This window comes from Syngnathoides biaculeatus, chromosome 13 (genome assembly GCF_019802595.1).
Source record: "Syngnathoides biaculeatus isolate LvHL_M chromosome 13, ASM1980259v1, whole genome shotgun sequence".
NCBI lineage: Eukaryota > Metazoa > Chordata > Actinopteri > Syngnathiformes > Syngnathidae > Syngnathoides > Syngnathoides biaculeatus.
The window spans coordinates 21,786,267-21,812,411 of record NC_084652.1 but is presented as its reverse complement, the minus strand read 5'-3'; the positions used below and the strand labels follow the sequence as shown (position 1 = coordinate 21,812,411).

The 26,145-nt window shown below is 40.1% G+C and overlaps 1 protein-coding gene across 3 annotated transcripts in view; it reads left to right on the top strand.

Annotated features, from left to right (window-relative positions):
* chd7 (chromodomain helicase DNA binding protein 7) overlaps window positions 1–26,145 on the top strand; it is a 131,418-nt gene that overhangs the window by 83,480 nt on the left and 21,793 nt on the right. For all 3 annotated transcript variants that reach the window (XM_061839886.1, XM_061839884.1, XM_061839885.1), the window contains exons 8-25: window positions 1,674–1,732; window positions 3,765–3,879; window positions 4,493–4,576; window positions 4,676–4,813; window positions 7,475–7,596; window positions 8,586–8,829; window positions 12,755–12,931; window positions 13,789–13,932; window positions 15,383–15,481; window positions 15,593–15,767; window positions 15,845–16,058; window positions 16,151–16,346; window positions 16,492–16,659; window positions 16,989–17,168; window positions 17,253–17,363; window positions 18,347–18,558; window positions 19,537–19,736; window positions 24,912–25,071. In XM_061839886.1, the coding sequence (XP_061695870.1) occupies window positions 1,674–1,732; window positions 3,765–3,879; window positions 4,493–4,576; window positions 4,676–4,813; window positions 7,475–7,596; window positions 8,586–8,829; window positions 12,755–12,931; window positions 13,789–13,932; window positions 15,383–15,481; window positions 15,593–15,767; window positions 15,845–16,058; window positions 16,151–16,346; window positions 16,492–16,659; window positions 16,989–17,168; window positions 17,253–17,363; window positions 18,347–18,558; window positions 19,537–19,736; window positions 24,912–25,071 (2,798 nt within the window). The remainder of the gene's footprint in view (window positions 1–1,673; window positions 1,733–3,764; window positions 3,880–4,492; window positions 4,577–4,675; window positions 4,814–7,474; window positions 7,597–8,585; window positions 8,830–12,754; window positions 12,932–13,788; window positions 13,933–15,382; window positions 15,482–15,592; window positions 15,768–15,844; window positions 16,059–16,150; window positions 16,347–16,491; window positions 16,660–16,988; window positions 17,169–17,252; window positions 17,364–18,346; window positions 18,559–19,536; window positions 19,737–24,911; window positions 25,072–26,145) is intronic.

The window sequence follows — 26,145 nt, the reverse complement described above, 5'->3', positions numbered from 1 at the left end:
AATCAACAAGGGAGCGGCACCCAGCACACTCTGCACTGGGAGCCTAAGTCACTCTTGGAATTACAAGAGTGAGTCATGTTTAGAGAACCAAGTCCACTAAAAATTAGGAGGTGAGGAACATCATTGTGAGGACCTAGTGACTCAAAATCATAACATCCATTTTCAGGACATGTTTTGATTCACTGCATTTGACGTTAAACAAGAAGTCATACAAGTATGTAAAGATAGTGGCACAGTTGTCTGCCCTGCAAGGTATCACAACTTATCTGTTCACGTCTCCTTCACAATAAAAGCCTAAAATGTCATTGATGGCCATTGTATTATGTTAGGCTTTTATTTTGAGGTTGGCCCCACACCATGTTGGAGGCATGTTACGGTAATGCATAGTATGAACACTCGTTGTTGTGGCGGCTGGCTTTATCTTTTTGACTGGAGCACTCTTCACTCTGTTGTAGGTACAGAACCCCGCAAGTTTCATACATGTTCAGGGAGCCATCCATCCATCCATTTTCTTTGCCGCTTATCCTCACAAGGGTCGCAGGGACTGCTGGAGCCTATCCCAGCCGTGAATGGGCAGGAGGCAGAGTACACCCTGAGCTGGTTACCAGCCAATCACAGGGCTCATAGAGACAAACAGCCACACTCATAATCACATCTAGGGGCAATTTAGTGTCCAATTAATGTTGCATGTTTTGGGGATGTGGGAGGAAACCGGAATGTCTGGAGAAAACCCACGCAGGCAAGGGTAGAAAATGCAAACTTCACACAGGCGGAGCCGGGATCGAACCCGGGACCTCCGAATTGTGAGGCCAACGCTTTACCAGCTGCTCCACCGTGCCACCCTGGGAGCCAATCTAATTACAAAAATAAAGTGGTTTGTCGAAAATCAGTGATAAGGGCAGTTAGATTGGTGTGAAGTCTACTCAAATCCAACTTTTCTCTTCCCACAAAGTTCTGCTTTCCAGTTTTAATCAATTACCTCACCACGCCAATTTTTATTGATTAATCTTCCAGCCCTAGTGTACACCTAGCATTATTTGATACAAATTATTCCAAACAAAGTCCATCACTTACATGCACATATGGTAAGCAACCAAGTTTCCTTTTGCCAGTTGTCTTGCCAATACACTTTCTCTCACTCCACCATACACTATTCAAATTTGACCCTAGGCTTGGCAAACAGCCAAAACCACAACACGAGAGCAACGCCAGACACGAAGCTAGCATTTCCTCAGGCTGTATGTGTGTGTGATTGATGATTCATGGCATTATAGTAGTAGTAGGAGCAGAAGCATGGTGGAGTGTGTCCTTGTTTGTATTGAATCAGTAATGATTAATGGAACAGCAGTTTCTTCCAAGTATTTTTGTTCTTTCACACACACCAACTACAAATGGAAATCTTTTATTTTAACTCGTACTTAAAATACCTTTTTTTGTGGATTTTATGTGGATGATTATGAAATCAAAGACTTCTCTGAACCTAGTGGCAATATAAAAACAGTTTTTGAAGTAATGTACTAAATTGACACAAAGTCAAAACTTGAGCCAGTTTGTTTGTCAAGGAGAATTATATTATCCTTCTCTTAATTTTGTCACAGTTTCCTAAAATCTTCTACACCTATTCATTAATATTGTGGTACTTGTGTAATTATTTTTTCCCCCTTGTCTTTTAGCTGGAGTCACGGGATGAAGAAGCACTGGTTGAGGAGTTCTATGTCAAGTTCAAGGGCTTGTGAGTGACCCTTGGCATTTTTCTTCTTCTATTGAGACCTACTTTTCTCACCTATCACTACTGGGGCCTCCACTCCCTGAGAAGGGTTGCGTCAGGAAGGGCATCGGGTGTAAAATTGTGCCAACCATACATGTGCGTTCATCTGAGATGACACGCTGTGGCGACCCCGAAAGAAACTACTAAGAATATTTATTATTTGTATTGCACTTTACATCCATAGATTTCAAAGTGGTCCAGAGAGGACAGGTTTTCTTTAATAGATAAATCAAGTTGATTACAGTTCTCAAATCAAAAACTGTTATTAAATTTAAAAACACATATAGCACAATGCTTTCTTTAAAAACATTTTAAACCATTTGTGTATTATGGGGCCCTCAGATGGTGTAACTTCAAGTTGCAGAGGAGAAAGCTCTATAAGCTTTTGTGCAAAGCTTGCCTCTGGGGGCTTGGAGGGTGTTTCTGGCTGACTTCAACCACTCGGATTGCGTACTGTGACCGGGACATCGCGTTCATGCTTGCCGTTGTAAGCATACTAGGTCACCATTGCCATCATTTATTCACACATGTGAACTAATATTTAGTGAAGCTTTAAAGCATGATTTGACAGAACGCCAGCAGGTTTACATACAACTGTAAGTGCTAGCACTAGCTTGGGTGACTACATAACGTGTTTTTTTGCCTGCTTAAGACCCGTATTGCATTAAAAATACAGGAACAGACTTCAAGCATTCAATGAATGAACATCCTCTCCACACTTATTTCATTTTTTTCTTTCCCCCCAATGCAATACACCATGGTCTCGAATGTGTCACGTTGACCAGTGACACCTTCTCTGGTTGTACCTCTCCAACAGTGTTTGAAAAGATAAAGCCCGGTGATCGCAGAAGAACTGATATGGTGGTATCAAGATACGTTGTGCAGTGTTGCCACTATCTTACTGAGATATGCCAAGACTGTATGGCAATAAAGAAAGACCAGATTTGTCTTGTCGTGTATTCCGGGCATAAAGGAAATTGAGCTTCTTCCACACTTCTGTGTCCTCCAGGCAGCTGGTCAGGGGTTGCAATACACTCAGTAGGGGGAGCACATAGTGCGTGAACAGAGTAGGGCCCAGCACTTAGCCTAGGTTGACGCCACTGGTGGGTGTGGGATTTTGCTTTGCCAATGCACTGCTCTTCGAGTCATATACAGTGTTCCCTCGTTATTCACGGGGTTTCGCACGGCAAACCCCCCGGCAAATAACGAAAATCTGTGAAGAATGAATGCAGTATTAAAATACTTATGTACAATATGTACCATATTTTCGTGACCATAAGACACACTTGAGTCTTAAATTTTCTCCAAAATGGACAGCATACCTTAAGTGCACAACGAGTTCTAAAATCTGTAAGTGTTGTGTGACTTGACCAAAGACGTACACCTGACCTCACTGGTTACGTTGTTAGCATGGATGCTAGCATGTGTTTTAGCGTGTACGTTATCAATCATGAAAGACCAAATTTGTCTTGTAGTTTGATGCAGGCATAAAGGAAATTGAGCTTCTTCCGCGCCTCTATATCCTCCAGGCAGGTGGTCAGAGTGGATGTTGGCAGGGCCACAGAAGAAGTAGGGGTTGAAATACACTCACTAGGGGGAGCATGTAGAGTGTGAACAGGGTAGGGCCCAGCACTGAGCCGAGGTAAGCTACCATATGATGGCGATCACAAGGCAGTGTGGAACAATTCCAATTTTACATTTGAAAGCAGAAGCTTACATATTCCCACACACTGACAGTGTAGCGTAGCCATTACTCAAGATGTTGTTGACACTCACGGTGTCACATCAAAACTAAAGTTATCACCACAGCAAACAGAATGGCATAACTAGCAAATAATATAACTAATACAATATAAAATTCGTAACTAGATTGCCAGCAATCGCCTGCATTTGGAATCCACCTCAGACGTTCATCCCCTATACAGAATGTTTGACAAATTTTAAGCGTTATTTGTCTTTGTCAGGAACACTTCAAAATATTTCCCTATTTTTTCAGCTCTTACCTCCACTGTCGATGGGCAGAGTTACAAGAACTGGAGAAAGACAAGAGAATTCAGCAGAAGGTCAAAAGGTTCAAGGCCAAGCAACTACTCAACAGCTTTATCACCGAGGTAAGCTTTGAATCTTATTGATCAATCAGCCCTCCTCAAGTCCACTCTTCTCAGGCTGAATTTACATTGCAGTTCCAAGAGGCCCATTTCAAATTTATTGCCCATATACTTTCTCTATTTGCCTCTACATTTTAAATGACTTTCATGAAACATGTAAAACAAACCAAATTGGACACAAGTAAAAACATCAGCAACAGGCAGCGACAACATTGGAGTAAACAATTAATACAAATTGTAAAACAAGTTAAGCATATGTTGCATTCACATACTTGATATATCCGATTCAATGTGCTTTTTTTTGTTTTTCATCTCCCAGTACGCATACCTGAATTGTCACTAGAACCATACAGTGTAAATTCAGATTCTGTGAAGTACAATTGTAATTTACTGACAGCAAAAGTTTTGTATACCCGTATACACATTTACTGTCCAGTTTAAGTTTGTCCCCTTCCCATTAAAGGTAGTAACCGCTTTCATTAAGTGGCAAGCTGTAGAAGTCTATTTGTTATATGTGCTGTAAATGGACCCCTTAGTTATTCATGATAGAGCAACATACTATACATAAAAAACGTCACAATTTCTAAGGCCAAACTCATGCTTGGTTTCTCTCCAGATGGATGATGAGCCTTTCAACCCAGACTATGTGGAGGTAGACCGTGTCCTGGACTATTCAGAGACCACAGATGAAAATGGAGAGGTTCTTTGATTTCCTCTTGAGATCTTAAACATGTTTTTAAGCTCTCTCACACACACTCACCAGAGCACCCTCTCTCCCATATTGTGTGCATGTCTTCAGGTGGTGACCTTATATTTGGTGAAATGGTGCAGTCTACCCTACGAAGATTCTACCTGGGAACTCAAGGCAGATATTGACCAATCAAAGATAGAAGAATATGAACGTATTGCTGTACGCACACCCAACACTAACAAAGTGGTACGTATCCCTCTCTTAACTGGGTAATCGTCAGATGAAATCACGGTGGATATTTGTCTGTATAACGGATGTATTTTTTTTTAAGCTTGGAATGTGCAAAGGCAGTTTGTAACTTGAAGCGTTCCTGCTCATGATGCTGAGAATTTACTTTTTAATGCTCCAGCATTCCTGTAATGCTTGTGAGGTTTAGCGGATCAGGTAGAGGACGGATATTTTGTGTTTACTTTTTTTCAAATTAGACCTTTAAGCTCAAGCAACAATGACGTCTGACCATCGTGGATAAATATTTGACCCTAAGGAGCCAAGTAGGCACTATCAAATATTTCCTTTAATTGTAGTTGAGGCTTAATGCTTCACTGTATTTCATTGTACTGGTCATTAACTTGACGGGAAGATGTGAAGTCTGCTGCAGGCTTAACCCACAACATGAAGTCACCAAGGCTCCTCCCAGGATGATCCCAGTCTTGTGTGGGTTGGCCTGGTGCCTGCTCCTTCCTTCCTACAGATTTATAGCCCCCATAACTAGTCTCCATGGGGCCACATTCTTGTGGTCTTGTGCGCACACACATACACGCCCCGCTCTTGTGGGCAGGCCAAACCACTAACAGTGTGTTTAATGCTGAACAGAAGCAGCTGTCTAGTTGTGGTCTTTCTATCACTTATTCCTCAACATGTCCATCCCTTTTAACTACCTCCTACTGCTTCTTCATTCAGAAGTACAGTTTTTACAGTGTTGCTGAATGAAGTTGGAATACTTTGTGTCAACCGTCGGAAGTTTGGTTCTAGGATTAGTCAGTGATCCTGTTAAACAAAATTGAATCACAGAAGTTTGAGGACTGTATTTGGTAGATGTCTGCAGCCACACAATATTTGTTAGAAAATTATTTAATCACCAATTCCTACAATCTAGCAAACTCAGGGTGAAACTCATTTGATGTCCCTCTGTGATACATGAAAATTAGCAGGCACACATATAGCTTCATTCTTCATTCGTAGACTTAAGGTTTTAAGACCCTAGCCCCTCCACGTACAGTGGGTAGCGAAAGTTTTCAGACCCCCTTAAATTTTTCACTTGTTATATTGCAGCCATTTGTTAAAATCATGTATTTTTATCCCCATTAATGTATACGCAGCACCCCATATTGAATGAAAAATGGAATTGTTGAAATTTTTGCTGATTATTAAAAGAGAAACTATATCATCACACAGCCAAAAGTATTAAGACCCTTTGATGTGACACATATATTTTACTTGGGTGCTGTCCATTTCTTCTGCTCATCCTTAAGATGGTTCTACACATTCATTGGAGTCCAGCTGTGTTTGATTAAACTGATTAGACTTGATAATGAGAGTCATACACCTGTTTAAACAAGACGTTACAGCTCACTATGCATGTCTGAGTAAATTGAGAATCGTGAAGAACTGCCTGAAGAACTCAGACGGAATTGTGGCATGACACAGATCAGGTTACAAAAAAAGGAGTGGGTTAAGAACAACTCTGACTGTTCGTGAATTGCCCAGTCAGAGTTCTGACTTAAACCCAATTGACCATCTCTGGGGAGACTTGAAAATGGCTGTCCACCAATGTTGACTATCCAACCTGACAAAAATTGGAGAGGATCTGCAAAGTGGAATGGCAGAGGAGGGCGAAATCCAGGTGTGAAAAAGTTGTTGCATCTTTCCTAAAAAGAATCATGGCTGTATTACCTCAACAGCATGCATCGACTGAATACCGAGCAACGTGTCTGAATACTTTTAGCTGTGTCATGTTTTTCTTCTTTAATAAATCTGCAAATATGTCCCCCCCCCTTTAAAGTTTTTGAACAAATGGCTGCAATATCAAAAGTGAAAAATCCAAGGGAGTTTGATTACTTTCTGTACCCATTGTACATATTTTATTTAATTCATTAAAACCTGTCAGACTTTGCCATTGTTTTTTTTTTTTTTTTAGGTTCAGAGCCTTCTTTATCTAAGATATTTATTCCACGTTTAATCCCAATGTTCAATGTTCTTTACAATTAAAAGTTAAATGTTGTACCATGGTTTACAATTAATTGTATTAGAAAAGGATGTTCTTGAAATATGCGGTACAATGTATCAATGGCATCAAGGGGAAAATCACTAGTAGTTTATTGTGATTTAGGGAAAATATATCACTTTAAGATATAAACTACCCTGGCAGCCCGAAACAAATATATTTAGGGAGATCATGCACAATGAATAACACTAAAATGCTGTACAAATGAGAAAATAAAAATCTGGCAGCAGGACCACCAAGAAACAACTGTCATATAGCAGAGGGCTACTTTATCTCTACTGTTTGATAAATTGCAGGGACTAATTGTTCCAGGACAGAGATTCATTCTTTCCAGGCGTGCGTAAGATGGGACTCACAGACCCAAGTGTAAAATGAATCATGAAACTAAAGGAACTAACATACATCAACAATAGTAAAGACTGTATTGCACATTTAACAAAGCAATTGTACCACACAGTTGAGCTGAAACCAGTTGCTTAACTGATTGACTGAGGGATTGAGACAATCTTGGAATTTCAACTCAACTACTGACTATTTTAACGGATTTTTTAAACTCTTGGATACAGATGGTTGCAATGTCAAAAAGTAACTTTGGAGCTGTCTCTATTGATTCCAATGTTTAGGATCGGCCCTTGGCTGCTGAATGGACAAAATTAGAAGAGTCAAGGGAATACAGGAATGGCAACGCACTCAGGGAATACCAACTAGAAGGCCTTAACTGGCTAACCTTCAATTGGTACAACTCGTAAGTAATAACTCTCCCCACCCCCGAAGATTTTAACTGATGCAAAGCAAATGTATTTGTATTGGCTACATCATACACAAGGAAACTCATTATGCTTTAGATGATTAAAAGCATTTCAAAAGAAAGAAATCAAACCCAAAAAATACCTGTACCTTAACAATAGAAAGCAATGAGGTGGAGCAACTGTTGTTTGGGGATGCACGGTTTAAAAAATATATTTTAAAGAGAGAGAGTATTACAATATTGTATAGAGTATATGACCATGCTATGCCTGCAGCCTTTGCTTGCATCATAGCATTATCCTGTTTTGGCAGTGACAAGGTTTTCGGTCTGAAACCAAAAATGCACTTTTGGACTCTACGGGAAAACATTTCGATAGCTGAAATAGTGGTGCATCATAAATACAAAAGTGTACCCTACAACTGGCGATGTCCACTTACCTCTCATATTGAAGCACAACTCGAGTAGAGAACACATATCTTCCAACAATCCAGTCCGTTTTTGGGTCATAAAGCCAAATGCGCCACACAATTTACAACCTCCTTGTCGCACAGCTCTCTCACTTTTTGCCAGGTCCCATTTTACCAATTGGCATAGGGTAAGCTTGCATTTTGAACGTCTGGCAAAACACCCACTAACATTTTTTTACCAATCTCATCACGTCAACCAAAAAGCGCGCACGTTTTATGATTTTGTTGTCAAAGACCCATGTTTTGCTCATCACGATCCTGTTGTCGTGAAAAAAGGAGCACCAGCAAAATGACGTTATTGTTGATTAGAACAATTATTTGAATTGTCGTTCAGACAACAAATGCCCTGTAATACAGAAAATATATTTGTCACTTATCTGTGCTTTTTAGCGTTAAACAACTGGCTTGGAGCTGCGTTTAGCCTCTTGGGAAAAGCTGAAAGTATGAATAAATCTAGATGGAAAAGTCTTTTCAATTCATGTAATGACATTGACCAAGTCCCTCCCCTGTCTTTCACAGGCGTAACTGTATTTTGGCTGATGAGATGGGTCTTGGAAAAACTATCCAGTCCATTACATTCCTCTACGAAATTTACATGAAGGGCATTCAGGGGCCATTCTTGGTTATTGCCCCACTCTCGACAATTCCCAACTGGGAGAGAGAATTCAGGACTTGGACTGAGCTCAATGCTGTGGTCTACCATGGCAGCCAGGCGAGCCGCAGAACCATCCAGGCCTATGAGATGTACTTCAGAGATACACAGGTAATGGAAGTTTGGCATGTCTTTAGAATGCTTTGGTTATTCCTCCCAAGCAATGTACAGGGTGTCCCCCAAGTCTCCATAAATAGGAAAAATAAAGATTTCTTGACATAAAACTTTTGTTTATATTATATGCTCAATTCCTTCTGCAATATGCTGACTGTACATCTTCGACCACATCTTGCTTGATCAAAAACTTTTTTTTTTTTTCTACTTGACAATCTTTTTACACAGTGGTGTGTGTGATACTTGTCCCATATTTTCTGTTAAATGTACTTGGAACCATGCGACTGCTTCCTGAACCAGCCATCGGGATGATTTCAATTTATTGTTCTTTATTCAAATGCATTCTTTGGGTTATCTGAAATATAAATAAATACATGAGGACCATATTTGTATGGAATGTTTTATGTCTCCTATGTATGGAGAGTTATTGGACACCCTGTAGATTATGACAATGTACATGCATTTTTTGTGTGAGAATTAACAGAAATAGGAGCACTGCACAGAAATGCATGAATTGACCTAATTCAGGTTACTGACATTGTCCCATTATCTATAAGGCAAAAAAAAAAAATGTGGTTCCGATTTCCTACATTTCAGAACTAAGGGTCGGGAGTTTTTTTTTTTTTTTTAACGTAAATATTTTTACTTTGTCTCTAGCGCATAGGGCCGCCATTTTCTTGTCAGTCCTCGTTAATTCGTTAATACTCGTCAAAATTCATGATGGCGTCTCACATTGCGAAACACCGGGATATTAGTAGAGAGGATGAATAAACTTGATTTTGTCACAAACAAGGCGGAGGGTAAGACCTAGATGCAGGAAGCTGAGACGTAAGCATGGATTTTAGGTACGTTAATTGCCAGGCATAGGTTATTCATGGGAGGTCAGTTCATCAGGGCGACAGTACAAAAATCACAAGGCAAAAGGCATGGTCCATAAAACATGAAACAATGTCAAAAATCGGACATGGCAAAACATGAAAACGTAACTTGATCTGATATGGCTCAGTAATGCTCTGCCATGGGATGAGGCAATTACGCGAGCTGATACTCGTGAGCGCATGATTAGACATACAACAATCTCGCGACAAATGGCATGAAAAACAAGACTTACACAATGTAATCAGGGCATAACGACGTACAGGAGCACGCACAAGGAAGTGCCACGCATGCGCCCGCTGCGGCTGCTGTCAAACACTAGGCTAACTTTGTGCTTCCACAGCAGTGCACTGGGCTATGGATAACCATGCCCCTGACATATTTATTCAGTGGTATAAAAATGTTAGGATGGGTTTTTAGGGTTAGTCATGAAATCGGAACCGGAAGCATTTTTTTTATGGCTAATGAACAGTGAATGGGACAGATTCAGAGAACAGAATAAATTATAATTGTTGGTAAAATATCTAAGCACTTCCACCAATATCTAAGCACTACTAAACACAACACTAAGCAAATCCGATTTATTTGTATAGCACATTTTTACGCAAAGTAACTCAATGGACTCTACATCACAGGTGTCAAACTTAAGGCCCGGGGGCCAACTCTTGCCCTCTGCCTTATGTGGCCTGCGAAGGCAAATAAAGTGCATCAACTTCAAGATTTTTTATGGTTTCACAGTCATCACGGCCCTCTGTGGGAAACCATAAAGACAATGTGGCCCTCGATAAAAATGAGTATGACACTCTTGCTTTACATCAGTGCTTTATTATTTTCCATGACGCCCTCCCAGCGAGAAAAAAACAATTCACACACACACACACACTTTCAATCGTGACGATAAATATTGTCTATAAAATTATCGTGGGTGTCCCAAAAAATCTATACACAATTTAAATAATTGTAATCTTGTTTGTTATAACTTGAATAATTTTTAACATGTAAAATAATTTAAAACTATCTTTAGAGTGTGTATACATTTTTGGGGGACATCCTGTATGTACAGCTCTGCATAATATTGTATCCTTATTAACAAAGAAAACAAAAAATAAATTGGAAATATAGGTCAAATAAAAACAGAAGAACTTTCTTTACATTGTTTTTTAGTCTGTAACGGAAAAGATTTTAAGTGCATCAATTTGCCTGAAATTAAAAAACCTTGTTTAAACTAAACATTTTTTACCGACTTATTGCACTATTTGAAAATTAAATCAAATCAATAAATAACTTCAAATTCAGTTCAACAACATTAACTCAGTAGCACAGTTTATAAAACACTAACTTGCAAAACTAAAACCAATAAATCTATGGTGTGGGGTTTTTTTTTTTGTTTTTTTTTTTTGCAGTGAGAAATTTAGTACGCTACCTTACATGATGGTAACAGTGCCTAGCTGGTTTACTGAAGTAGCTTTCACAAAGCGAGATGATTTCTGGCACTATTCGGCAGGTTTTCGCTGAAAAAAATCCATCGTCTTATCAGCATGACTGGAGTGTAAAGTCGCATGTAGTGGCGCATTAATTTGTTTGGCTTCATGCTGTCCGCTGCCAACATTTTTAGAGACAGTAAACACAGCCATCTTTCCTCGTCTCCCACTGTAGTCACGGTGAACCCAACACTTCTTGATATTTCCTCGTCTTAGCTTTCGGGTAACTTTCTTTTGTTTCATTGTGTTTGTCTCTTTCTGCCTTTCTTTTCATAGATATATTTTCATGTTGTCTCTTATGGGTTCATTTACTGTACTTCAGATCACTTGTTCGGTCCAATTTAAAAAAAAAAAAAAAAAAAAAAAAAAAAAACACAGCAAACTGCGACAATGAGAGCACTACTGCCAACTAATGTAGTGGATGTATAATTACCCTTTATTCTCGTACGGCAAAAAAAAAAAAAAAAAGCATGTTCCCCAGGGTCACCCCCCCGCATAGCACTGTGCCCCCCACTATTTGAGAAGCACTGCTTTATATGATTAAAAATAAAATAAATGAAACATATAAAACAGGGAGAGAAAAAAATATAATAAAATGAGAATAGAAGTAGAATTAAAAGACCAAGAAATATCATTGAAAAGTGAAAATACTGTAAAACGCATGAGAAAAAAAGTTAACCTGAATTTTAAAACATTCACACTTGGAGCTAGTGTCACCCATGTTGTTTGTGTGCAATATCACAGCTAAACGCTGCTTCCCCGTGTTTGCACTGGACTCTGCGGGCCACTATTTGACCTGAGTCTGTCGTAGAGCCCTAATGGGTTTGTAGTCCATGAGGGTTTCTTTCATGTATTCAGGACCTGAACTATTTAGTAATTTATAGAGCAGTAGCGGAACTTTAAAATCAATTCTAAACATGACTGAGAGCCACTGTAAAGACTAGAATTTCAGTTGAATGCTTTGACCTCCTACCGTTGTCCAATATTTTTTGTTTCTCATTTAAAACATAAGGTGAAATTCCAAAAACCTTGAGTTTGACCTGGGGTTCAACTATGTTCAGTTGAAAAATGGTGGTTAATTCCAAATTTCATGCAATGGGGCCTATTCTGATGGAAGAAGGGTTTTAGTTTCCTAAAGTGTAAACTCTTCAGAATCTTATACACAGATTACAAAGAGTAGATTTGTGTAATCATTGCAGAATTCGACTGTAGCATTGTGTAACAAACAGTATGTCCGCATTGAGCCGAAGAAGAAACTAATCTTTCACTGCTGCTTGTGTGCTGCTTTTTCCTACTCAAAGTTGTGATAATCCTCAAGGTCAGAGTACATGTAATTGTTTTATTTGCGCCGACTCATTCACTACAAATGAAAAGCAGGGCAGTTTTTTTCAAGTTTTAAAAACTTACAAATCCTCAGTTGACAGTACAATATTAAACCTAAGTCCACAAAGTTGAATCAAATTTATTTTTCCCCTGTTTAGTTCTTGTTAAACATGAAAGGTCCTGCATTGAGAGGAATATTTTATTAATCTATCTTTGTTGCATTTTCCTTGTGCTTTCCCAAGGGTAAAATAATTAAGGGAGCGTATCGGTTCGACGCTGTGATAACCACCTTTGAGATGATTTTGGCCGACTGTCCAGAGCTTCGCAGCATCCCGTGGCGGTGTGTGGTAATAGATGAAGCTCACCGACTGAAAAATCGAAACTGCAAACTACTAGAAGGACTCAAGATGATGGACATGGTGTGCATGAATGTCTTTTTTGATCTAGATTTGGCTGGCTCTGCTGAAAAATATGAACAGTGCCATAAAAATTTTACCTCCCCTTCAAATTCTTATATGCGTACATCAAACAAATGTAACCTCTGAAATTAAAATGCTGTTTTTCTTATTTTCATTTTAGATGTGATTTATTAAGAAAAAAAATATTCAAAATTAGCTGGCCCTGTGTAGAAATATATCTAAATATATTTCAATACCTTTTTCTCAACTGTTCTGGAATTTCTTTACATCATGTAATTTGTTGCAGCTTTTTTTTTTGTTTGTTTTAGATCTTTTGTCAGTTTTGATTTTGTGGGGACATATTGTGTTTAAGTGATTTCTTGATTTAACAGGTCTAGAGGTAGTCATGCTTCTGTGTTATCATTGAAAATTAACCATATTTTGTGATTAGCCCTATGGTTTAACAAGGGGGGGTAATTACTTTTGTAGAGATGACCATGTAACTTAAGTTTGTTTTTTTCATTAGGGTTATCATTTAAAAACAGCATTGAGGTTGACTGAAAACTCGCCCTTATTTTTGTCATTTGACCTGGGATCATCTTGAACATTACAGGATGCAAAAATCTAAAAGAAGTTCACCAATACATTTTCTCAACACTGTAGTGATCAGTTTATTTTCTTTAATTATTATTATTGATTTCCATTCAAGTAGCAGACCAAATATTTTTCTTGTGCGTTATAAATCACTTAATCTGTATTTTCAATCAGTCTATTTGTTTATTAATGTCCACCCTGTGTTCCATTTTTATGGAATTTAATTTTTGTATTTTTTTCTGCTCTTGATAAATTTCTTGTCACTTGCTACCTTTTTCATCCAGGAACACAAAGTTCTGTTGACAGGGACTCCGCTTCAAAACACCGTAGAGGAGCTTTTTAGCTTACTCAACTTTCTGGAGCCAGAACGTTTCCCGTCTGAACAAACATTCATGACTGAATTTGGAGACCTTAAGACTGAAGAACAGGTAAGGCAATTTGAGGGTTGTGCACTTTTTTTTTTTTTAACTTTTCCTGTTCAGCTGAATGGCCTTGCAGAATGATGGATCTGTATGCTTTTGTAATGGAACTGTTTTCCTCTGCATCTGGGGAGGTTGAAATACTCCCTCTGCTTATTTTAAAAAAAAAAAATGTTGTATTTTTTAAACATTTTATTTTAATTTTATTTTTTGGTTGAAAATTCATCCTGACAAACAATTTTAGGGGACAGACATCAGTGATAACGTGGACAAGAGGATTAGGGGTGAGAACCACAGTTGAACTATATTGAGAAAGTATAGATATTTGAACATAAGTAACATTGAGACATTCATTTTTAGATTGTGTGGGGAGGTAGGGTAATAGCCGATGAGGACATGCAATAACTAACCAAGAGAACAAGATAAGAGGACAGAAAAGTGCAGGACAGGAAAATGACCAAGGGAGTACTATTGACGAGTCGTGCAGTGAAATCTTTGTTTTTGTCCAAACACCTTTAAGAACTTGAGTTGATTATGTTAGCATAACCTGTGTTCTTGTTCGTGATTCCAGCGCAAGTAATTAAAGCCTATAGTGTCTATTAAACTTATTTCTGATTGAACGCTATATCACATGGATGTTAGTCAACTGATGTAGACATTTGCTGAGGCGGCACATTGAGGATGAGAGGAAGACGCAGGAGAGGGGGCAGCGTACCCTTCCAACTAGAGACCCAACCAAGGGCAAGCCACCCCACTCCACCCCTCCTGCTCCCCTGGGATCCAGGGAAGTCAAGAGCATTGCGAAACGTCCTGATCAGTACCAAAGGGAGAGGCACAAGCACTGCAACAAACGCTCCCCTTACCCAACACCACCCCACCCTCCTTCTCATCCAGCGAGTTCACTCCCAGAGAGCATGGGGGGGAGGGGGGCATCTGCCAACAGGGGCCAATGTGGAGCCTGGAGCCACCCAGAAACGGTCATAGCTCAGCAAAGCAAGCCCATGTTACGCACCTGTTGTAATGAGGGTGGAAGGAGATTCAGGAGTCAAGCCAAGAGAAATGTGAAACCCCACCAACCGCCCTATTAATATGGTTACCAGGGGCCTAACTGGCAGCCGTTGTCCCTGTACTGTGATTGTGTGTGGTGGGGTGTCGTGCATTAAAATTAAAGAAATTTGTCGGGGTGAGCCAAGACGGTCACAGGGCAATACGGACCCTCAACCATCACAACCACCCAGGGCAACCAGAACCCCAAGGATATGCGAATGTATGTAGTGCATTAAAAATCCCTGGGAGCCAGAGAGCAGGCCGGAGTGTCAGGACACCTGGTCAATAGTCCTCCCCAGCCTAACCATACCCTCCCCCACCGACAGTTGTATGATGCATTGAACACTTTTTTGAAAACTTCCAATTTTGAGTTCCATCTTAGAATTAAGTCTTCACACTGTCTTCATCACAGGTTCAGAATCTCCAGGGCATTCTGAAACCCATGATGTTGCGAAGATTAAAGGAGGATGTCGAAAAGAACCTGGCACCTAAGGAGGAGACTATCATTGAGGTGAGACTCAGGCTTTATCAGTGGTTATAAAATCTGTATTTTGTTTATCCTGGTGGAATGTTTCAGAACATCAGTAAAACTTGGAAACTAACCTTTTCACCTTTCTCCTAGGTGGAGCTCACCAACATCCAGAAAAAATACTATCGAGCCATTCTGGAGAAGAACTTCTCCTTCTTGTCGAAAAGTGGTGCAGGAGGAGGGGGGGGAGGGGGTGGGGGTGTCCCTAACCTCCTCAACACCATGATGGAGCTAAGGAAATGCTGTAACCACCCCTATCTCATTAATGGTATAGATTTAAAGATGAATATGACTCAACAAAGTTGATGTTCTGGTTCGTCAGTTTTGTATTGTCATTTAATGCAGGGGCGGAAGAGAAGATCATTGAGGAGTTTCGTGACTCTCACAGTGGAACAGACATGCCAGATATGCCCCTTCAAGCAATGGTCCATGCTGCCGGAAAGCTTGTGCTCATTGACAAGCTACTGCCTAAACTGAAGGCCGGCGGTCACAGAGTCTTAGTCTTCAGTCAGATGGTCCGCTGCCTGGACATTTTGGAGGATTATCTCATCCAGAAACGGTGAGGAGATATTGTCTCAGGGTTTGACAGCTCTCTAGTACTATAAGTTGGTACAGGCATTATTACTAAGTCATGTCTTGTTTTTTGCTCAGCTATCCCTACGAGCGTATTGATGGCAGAGTTCGTGGTAATCTGCGGCAGGCTGCCATTGACCGGTTCTCCAGACCAGATTCTGACCGATTTGTCTTCCTGCTGTGTACAAGGGCCGGTGGACTCGGCATTAACCTGACTGCAGCTGATACTTGCATTATCTTTGATTCTGACTGGAACCCTCAAAATGACCTGCAGGTATAAATTAAATTGAGAGACCCTACCAACTTCAAAGGAACAACTTGCTTTTTTTCTTCATTAGTTCATTAGTTGTCTAGCATTACAATTACAGTCATAAATTTTAACATATTGTGACATGCTTCTGAGAATTTTTCTTTTCTAGGCCCAGGCAAGATGTCATCGTATCGGCCAATCCAAAGCTGTAAAAATCTACCGGCTAATCACCAGGAACAGTTATGAGAGGGAGATGTTCGATAAGGCCAGTCTGAAGCTGGGTCTTGACAAGGCTGTCCTACAGAGCATGAGTGGCCGTGACAATGCCAACAGTGGGGTAAGATACAAAAACAGTAATACAGTGGTACTTCTACTTACGAAATTAATTTCTCCTGGAAGTCGTTTTGTAATATGAATTTTTCGTAAGAAGAAGCAATTTTTACATGTAAATAGCCTAATCCGTTCCAATCGTTTTTGTACCCTCATTGGTTGAGATGACTCTCAAAATGTACAGTGCCATTGTCAGATAAAAACTGTAACAGTTAAATAAAAATAAATACATCTAATATATATATATATATATATTATATATATATATATATATATATATATATATATATATATATATATATATATACACACATGTAAAAAAAAATTCTTGTGAAGGTTCAGCAATTGTCCAAGAAAGAGATTGAAGACCTACTGAGAAAAGGAGCATATGGTGCTCTCATGGATGAAGAGGATGAAGGCTCCAAATTCTGTGAGGAAGACATTGACCAGATCCTTCAGAGGCGTACCCACACTATAACCATAGAGTCTGAGGGGAAAGGTTCGACCTTCGCCAAGGTGAAGACTAGATTAAAGTTATTATACTACTGTAAATGTTTGCTTCATGATTGTCCCTAGTTAACTTGTGTTTTCTCTCAATAGGCCAGCTTTGTTGCACCAGGTAACAGAACAGACATTTCTCTGGAGGATCCTGATTTTTGGCAGAAATGGGCCAAGAAGGCGGAACTAGACCTGGATGCCATCAAAGGACGGGTACGAAACATCGACAGAGCTAAGTACATGGGAAATGATCTGAAATGCAACTTCAGGCAAAAATGCATTCCATATTTTATACAACAGTGGTGTCACAAATAACCAGATGCTAGTACAAAATAAGGCAATGAATGATGGGGGGAGATTAATTCGTATTGGGCTCTCATACTCTTTAATTACCTGTTTCCCATGTTCCTGTTGTGGATACGTCAGTGTGTGTCCTTGTGTGTATGAGAATGCGATAGTAAGCTGCTTAGTGCCATTAAATAAAATGCAGATGCCTAGAGGGTTCACAGATAGATATCCCTCAAGGTTTTTCTCACAGAAATAAATTCAATCATTCACATTTATAAATGCACACATAATAACTGACTATTCAATGATGTTGCTATCATTCCCTCTTCATGCCATTAAATTACGTTCCATTAATTGTGTATTTGTACCTCCTAGTTTATATTTTATAGAACCCTCCATTGGAATACTTAATCCAGCTCCAACAGTGTGAATGTGCTTCAATTGAGGTGCTCCCCTGGGGTTTCTTATTGTGCGATGTTAAAATGGAAATGACTCTAGCCCTCTGTAATAATGGTTGCACTAACCACTGCCCAGCTTGCGCACATTTGTAATTGTAAGCAGGAGGCATTTAAATTAATTAAAGAAAATGTAGTTCATTAGATAACATAATTATTTGCAGTTTATGTTAGCTGACAAGCAATTTTTTCCCTATCACGAAGACAACACAGGGAAGAATATCCAATTTCAGTATTCTAATTTGGTAGAGAAGAGGCCATGTTTAATAGGGTGCATCTTAGAAGTCAGAAATCCTAAATTTAACACTGACTGTGAATGAAGACAAAGAGACTTAGCACAGGGTAGCCTTCGGACAATCTGGAATTAAAGATGGGTTCCTACTTGATATAAAATTTCAAAGGATTATCCCCTAGAATTACACACTAAATCCTTTCTTGTTTTTGTTGACACAGAACACACTGGTGATCGACACACCAAGAGTGAGAAAGCAGACGCGTCACTATAGCAGTGTGAAAGAGGACGAGATGATGGAGTTCTCAGAGCTGGAAAGTGAAGAGGATGAACCCAGCAGGCCAGTGTCCAAACAACGACGGCCCCAGGACAAAGTCCAGGGCTACCCTCGATCTGAGTGCTTCAGAGTCGAGAAGAACCTTCTTGTCTACGGGTTTGTTTTACAATTAAATGTGCACTTATAAATCTTGAAATAAACAAAATTTACCATTAAGATTTTAGTGTTGAAAAAAATTGTTTCCAGAAGCAGCTCATCAAATAACTAGTACTGTACTGAAATTGTTCATAGCATGATATAACTAGACTATGTTCTGTGGTAGCACAATTCTGTAAAGCGCATATGAGTAAATTGACACACTTGCAGTCATTGGTCATTCTACAGTGAGCATGTCGATTTTCATGACTGGCTTAGCGTGACTGTGTGCAAGGAAGAACAGTGATCCTCGTGAGATGCAGGCATTGTTATTGTTGCAGTCTAGCCTTATAGCCTGCGGCTGTAGGACACAAAAACACAGTCTTTATTGGGTCTGTTCTTGCTCATGGAATCTTATAGTCTCTCTGTCGTTCATGTCAGTCCCACTCACTTGTCCACCAATTTAACCATTCTTGAATAAGAGTAAGGTCAGCTCACACGGTTCAGTGATCACTAAAAAAACAACAGTGGAGAACTTTTTCCCCCCTCTCCTCATAACTAAACACTATTCCCCATTACTAATCTTTAGTTTTAGTTGCTGTTTGGAGGCAACCTGAACTGCACACTTAATATTGATTGTGCTGTGTGATTTGCCAGTTAAAGTGGAGTCAACTGCCATGTGGTTGAGCTGTTGGACGCCGGGATGTAGAGGTTCATAAAAGGTTCAGGTCATGTTGGTCATGTTAGCCATCAACATAGCTTTTTTTTTTTTTTTTTTTTTTTTTTTAATTGCAAGCCTCTGAATGATTCCAATGTTACATTGGTTATTTTGCCATTATTTTTTTCTGTATAGTTGTATACAGTATACTTAAATTTTTTTGCTGTTTTACAATGAACTGGGATTTCCCCACATTTTTAGTCAATGTTTAGTGGTAAATATGCCAAAGTATTATAAGATACCATATGTACACACACAAATCTGTTTTTTCTGTTCTAAAGTTGGGGTAGATGGAGTGACATTCTGGCTCATGGCCGCTTCAAGCGCCCCTTAAAGGAGACTGATGTGGAGACCATCTGCAGAGCGCTTCTAGCATACTGCCTGTTGCATTACCGTGGAGATGAGAACATCAAAAGTTTTATATGGGACCTGATCACCCCGACCGAAGATGGAACAACCAAAAGATTGAGCAACCACTCAGGTGACTATACAGTACACCGCTTCAAAAATGAACTAATTCCCTTCATAGTTCATACTAATTTTGAACTAATTTCACCTTTACAAAAATGAACTGGTTCATAGTTTTTTTCTCACTACGCTGATGACAGGTTCTTCTCCTTAAAATACTGGCATTTGATTTTCCCGTTGTTGCCACCCATTCAGTCCACACTAATAGCCATCTGCAGCTTTAACTATCTCAATCTCTATTTTTTTTTTAAATGGGGAAATAAAAACAGAAAGTTAGTGTTGTCCTTTTTGTGCAAAGAAAAACACGCAACATGTTATTGACAGGTGGTGAAAGGACATAAATTTTTCATTCCTTGCTGCTCTTGGCTGACTATATTAACATTTTTTTAAAAATCTCTTCTTATGTTACAAAACAAAATAATCCACATCATGACATGGGATCGTACAGAATTCTAACTAAAGCTTTCCGATAAAATAATTTTTTTAGTACAGTGGTGCCTTGACATACGAGTTTTTGTCCTGTGACTGAGTTCTTGTCTCAAGTTTCTCCTGTCAAAAAACGAATTTACCCATTGACATTAATCTAAATGCCATTAGTCCGTTTCAGCCCCAAAAAGGCCACCCCATTTTTTTATTTTTGATGTCTTTAAATTAGGAAAGTGTTTTTATTAATAATAAATATTGCATAACAACATAAGAGAGAATGGAAAGAAACGAACAGTGTGTTTACCTTTGAGATTACAACAGGATTACGGTTACAACTTTTGGTAACAAGAAACTGGCGGAGAAGGCAGATGGAGGATGTTTGTGTGTACGACAGTTTCTCACTTTCGGTCACTTACTCTCTTCTTTACACTTTATCTCTTTAACTTAATTGCAAAAATTTTTATTTCTTTCACTTTTGTTGACCTTTCTATCATTTCATTTAGCTACACTCTTAATGCTACTGTACACTTAATGAATGAGTTTAATTGCTACTGTACAATTTTTGAGGTTTGCTTAATTATCTTCGTGTCTATTCTCTTGCATGTTTTACCTTTTTGCCAACACATTCTTCTGCCAACAGACGGCCGCTTAAAAAAAAAAAAAAACCTGTTCAAGGAGGTTTGTTTTTGCGTCTTTTTAAGTATTTCTGAAATATATAAGCCCCATCCAATCCAGTTGCGCTTCCTTCGTCACGTGACGTCACATACTAAGAAAGCGTAACTGGATTGGCTGGGTGATGGGTTTTGACCTGAAGTAACCCTGCCTTCTTAACACTGAATTTGGATGGTGCATTTCAGACAGTAAATTGCAGCCCTATGGGGGCACAAACCAGTGCAATCTGTAGGCCGGTCCCAAGCCCGGATAAATGCAGAGGGTTGCGTCAGGAAGGGCATCCGGCGTAAAAACTGTGCCAAACAAATATGAGCGTTCATCTAAAGAATCCCATACCGGATCGGTCGTGGCCCGGGTTAACAACGCCCGCCCCCGGCACTGCTAACCTGCAGGGCGTCGGTGGAAATTCAGCTACTGTAGGTCGAAGACAAAGAAGAGGAGGAAACCGGATCCAGCGTCAGAAGAAAAAAAAGGAATGCACAGAGCCTACAACTGAGTGTAGGGACTTTGAATGTTGGGACTATGACAGGAAAAGCTCAGGAGTTGGTTGACATGATGATTAGGAGAAAGGTTGATATTCTGTGCATCCAAGAGAGCAGGTGGAAAGGTAGTAAGGCTAGAAGTTTGGGAGCAGGGTTTAAATTATTCTACCACGGAGTAGATGGGAAGAGAAATGGAGTAGGGGTTATTTTAAAGGAAGAGCTGGCTAAGAATGTCTTGGAGGTGAAAAGAGTATCAGATCGAGTGATGAGACTAAAATTTGAAATTGAGGGTGTTATGTATAATGTGGTTAGCGGCTATGCACCACAGGTAGGATGTGACCTAGAGTTGAAAGAGAAATTCTGGAAGGAACTAGATGAAGTAGTTCTGAGCATCCCAGACAGCGAGAGATTTGTGATTGGTGCAGATTGTAATGGACATATTGGTAAAGGAAACAGGGGCGATGAAGAAGTGATGGGTAAGTACGGCATCCAGGAAAGGAACTTTGAAGGGCAGATGGTGGTGGACTTTGCAAAAAGGATGGAGATGGCTGTAGTGAACACTTATTTCCAAAAGAGGGAGGAACATATAGTGACCTACAAGAGCGGCGGTAGAACCACGCAGGTAGATTATATTTTGTGCAGACGATGTAATCTGAAGGAGGTTACTGACTGTAAAGTAGTGGTAGGGGAGAGTGTAGCTCGACAGCATAGGATGGTAGTATGTAGGATGATTCTGGTGGTGGGTAGGAAGATTAAGAAGACAAAGGTAGAGCAGAGAACCATGTGGTGGAAGCTGAGAAAGGAAGAATGTTGTGCGGCCTTCCGGAAAGAGGTGAGACAGGCTCTCGATGGACAACCGAAGCTCCCGGAAGACTGGACGACGACAGCCAAGGTGATCAGAGAGACAGGCAGGAGAGTACTTGGTGTGTCATCTGGTAGGAAAGGGGAGGAGACTTGGTGGTGGAACCCCATAATACAGGGAGTCATACAAGGAAAGAGATTAGCGAAGAAGAAGTGGGATACTGAGAGGACTGAGGAGAGGCGAAAGGAGTACATCGAGATGCGACATAGGGCAAAGGTAGAGGTGGCAAAGGCTAAACAAGAGGCATATGAAGACATGTACACCAGGTTGGACACGAAAGAAGGAGAAAAGGGTCTCTACAGGTTGGCCAGACAGAGGGATAGAGATGGGAAGGATGTGCAGAATGTTAGGGTGATTAAGGATAGAGATGGAAATGTGTTGACTGGTGCCGGTAGTGTGCTAAATAGATGGAAAGAATACTTTGAGAAGTTGATGAATGAAGAAAATGAGAGAGAAGGAAGAGTTGAAGAGGCAAGAGTGAAGGACCAGGAAGTGGAAATGATTACTAAGGGGGAAGTCAGAAAGGCATTACAAAGGATGAAAAATGGGAAGGCAGTTGGTCCTGATGACATACCGGTAGAGCTATGGAAGCAATTTGGAGAGATGGCTGTGGAGTTTTTGACCAACTTATTCAACAGAATACTAGCGGGCGAAAAGATGCCTGAAGAATGGAGGAAAAGTGTTCTAGTTCCCATTTTTAAGAACAAAGGGGATGTTCAGAGCTGTGGGAACTATAGAGGAATAAAGTTGATGAGCCACACAATGAAGTTATGGGAAAGAGTAGTGGAGGCTAGACTCAGGACAGAAGTAAGTATCTGCGAGCAACAGTATGGTTTCATGCCTAGAAAGAGTACCACAGATGCATTATTTGCCTTGAGGATGCTCGTGGAAAAGTACAGAGAAGGTCAGAAGGAGCTATATTGTGTCTTTGTGGATCTAGAGAAAGCCTATGACAGAGTACCAAGAGAGGAACTATGGTACTGCATGCGTAAGTCTGATGTGGCAGAGAAGTATGTTAAAATAGTACAGGACATGTATGATGGCAGCAGAACAATGGTGAGGTGTGCCTTAGGTGTGACAGAGGAATTTAAGGTGGAGGTGGGACTGCATCAGGGATCAGCTCTGAGCCCCTTCCTGTTTGCAGTGGTAATGGATAGGTTGACAGATGAGGTTAGACTGGAATCCCCTTGGACCATGATGTTCGCAGATGATATTGTCATATGCAGTGAAAGCAGGGAGCATGCAGAGGAACAATTGGAAAGATGGAGACATGCACTGGAAAGGAGAGGAATGAAGATTAGCCGAAGTAAAACAGAATATATGTGCGTGAATGAGAAAAGTAGAGGGGGAAGAGTGAGGCTACAGGGAGAAGAGATAGCGAGGGTGGACGACTTCAAATACTTGGGGTCAACAATACAGAGCAATGGAGAGTGTGGTCAGGAAGTGAAGAAACGGGTCCAAGCAGGTTGGAACAGCTGGCGAAAGGTGTCTGGTGTGTTATGTGAGGGGAAGAGTGTCTGCTAGGATGAATGGCAAAGTTTACAAAACAGTGGTGAGGCCGGCCATGATGTACGGATTAGAGACGGTGGCAGTGAAGAAACAACAGGAATCTGAACTGGAGGTGGCAGAAATGAAGATGTTGAGGTTCTCGCTCGGAGTGACCAGGTTGGATAGGATTAGAAATGAGCTCATTCGAGGGACAGCCAAAGCTGGATGTTTTGGAGACAAGATTCGAGAGAGCAGACTTCGATGGTTTGGACATGTTCAGAGGCGAGAGAGTGAGTATATTGGTGGAAGGGTGTTGCGGATGGAGCTGCCAGGCAAAAGAGCGAGAGGAAGACCAAAGAGAAGGTTTATGGATGTGGTGAGGGAAGACATGAGGGCAGTTGGGGTTAGAGAGGAAGATGCAGGAGATAGGCTAAGATGGCAAAAGATGACACGCTGTGGCGACCCCTAACGGGACAAGCCGAAAGGAAAAGAAGAAGATTTCAGACAGTAAATTGTAGCCAGGTGAATTTCAGACAGAGAATTGTAGCCAGTTGAATCTCAGGAGACTGAAAATATTGTTTGAATTTTAAAGGTTGAATTTTGTTTTTATTGCGAATTTGTTAACATTGAAAAGTTACACTGAAATACGCCTATTGAAAATGTGATCACTTTGAAATAACATTATGAATTTTACAACATAAAATTTTCTGTGGCATTTTTAATTAAAATCCTGGTGGCACATATTTACTTCCAGTCTTGTTACGCAAAATACATTTCTAGTTGGTAATTTGTATTTACTTTGTAAGGACTTTTTCTGACTAAGACTTCCTTCCTTTTACAAACACAAGTGGATGTGATTCAGGTTTTTTTTTTTTTTCAGAAATTTTTGTCAGTGGTCAAACTTGGAATATCCCCAAACAAGACTCAGATATCTGTGACAGACCTTTCTCAATATGGCTATTTATGTGTTTCTTCTTTTTCATGCATTATGATAACCTCCAATAAGATAATTTTCTAGGTGAAAACAGTAATCGACTCAGTTGCATCACAATTGTTCAAAAATATCTTGAATTTATTAAATATGTCAACACTCACTGATGGAATTTAAACACTGATGACTATTCAACAATCTGAGCACATAGTAATTTTTCAGTTAAATACTACATTTAATGGTCCCTTGTTTCTTTCAAAGATAAAGCTGATGAAATTATACAGAAACTTAAGTATGTCCTTCCACACAATTCCCCTCTTTCTTCAGGTCTGTCAACACCAGTACCTCGAGGCAGAAAGGGCAAAAAAGGGAAACCCACTGCCCCACCCCCACAGACACCAAGAGCGGATTGGCTTGCCAGCTGTAATCCTGACCATCTACTGCAAGAGGATAGCTACAAGAGACACTTGAAGCATCACTGTAACAAGTATAGTATACTCAACAACCCGCTGCCCCCAAAATTTGGTAGTGATGGTTAGAGGCCCAACTGCATGACCTTGTGAAAATGTAGGTTGTGTCATTAGATATTACAACAGGACAGGGCATTAGACAGGGTCTGGTGTCCCTAGTGTCCAGTTGTCCACCTAACAGGAAAACATGGAACCTCTAAAGCAGTTTGGGAATGCAACAATGCTATATATATTCATGCAAACTGCAAGGCATTTTTCCCATGTTAAACTATTTGTAACGACTTGTAAAGCAGCTGGATATCAGGTTAATTTTATAGACTTATTTCATGTCTGTTTCTTGTAAAAAGTGCTTTTTACATACGTTATCTGGTTGATGAAAGAGGTTTGTTTGCATGTGCATTTTGTTAGTATACGTGTACCCACCTGACTCTTTGCCAGGAAAGGCAGGCAGACCTGTTGGAAGTAGGTGAAAAGTGTACAGACACACACACGCATACACTTACACACATACACACACTTGGGGGTGATTATATGGTGCCATCTGCTAGGCCTGAGCACAGTGTTGTGTGGCTAATCAGGCATGGCACATTGATGGATGAGCATAGAGAGGCTGCCAGAAAATACACGCACACACATTGGTTCTTGCGATGCCATTACTGCACATGCACACACGCGCTTGTGCACACTGCAGAATTAGTACCAAGTTACTTCCTTTATGCCCTTCCCCCTCATTCCTGCCACTTTTTGTTAGCTATTCATGGGCAAGGCCCCTCTGCATTTCCCATCTTTGTCACTTCTCCATTCTGAATAGTATCACAAGATATGAAACAATCGATAACTGTGCCCACACAGTTAGCAGATTCCAGTTCTCACTTTAATTTATCATGACAGGTGAACTATTACAGGTACTACATAAAACTAATCTTCACCTGCTCAATAACGGTAAAGTGGAGCAAATTAATCCCATGACCCCTTTAAACAGACTGTCATTAAAACATAACACAGTTCTTTATCTCAGGAGGAGTGGTATAAGCTCCAAAAATCCTAGATTTAGCCACCGAAAGTTGCAGTGTAGCCTTTAGAGGCACCAG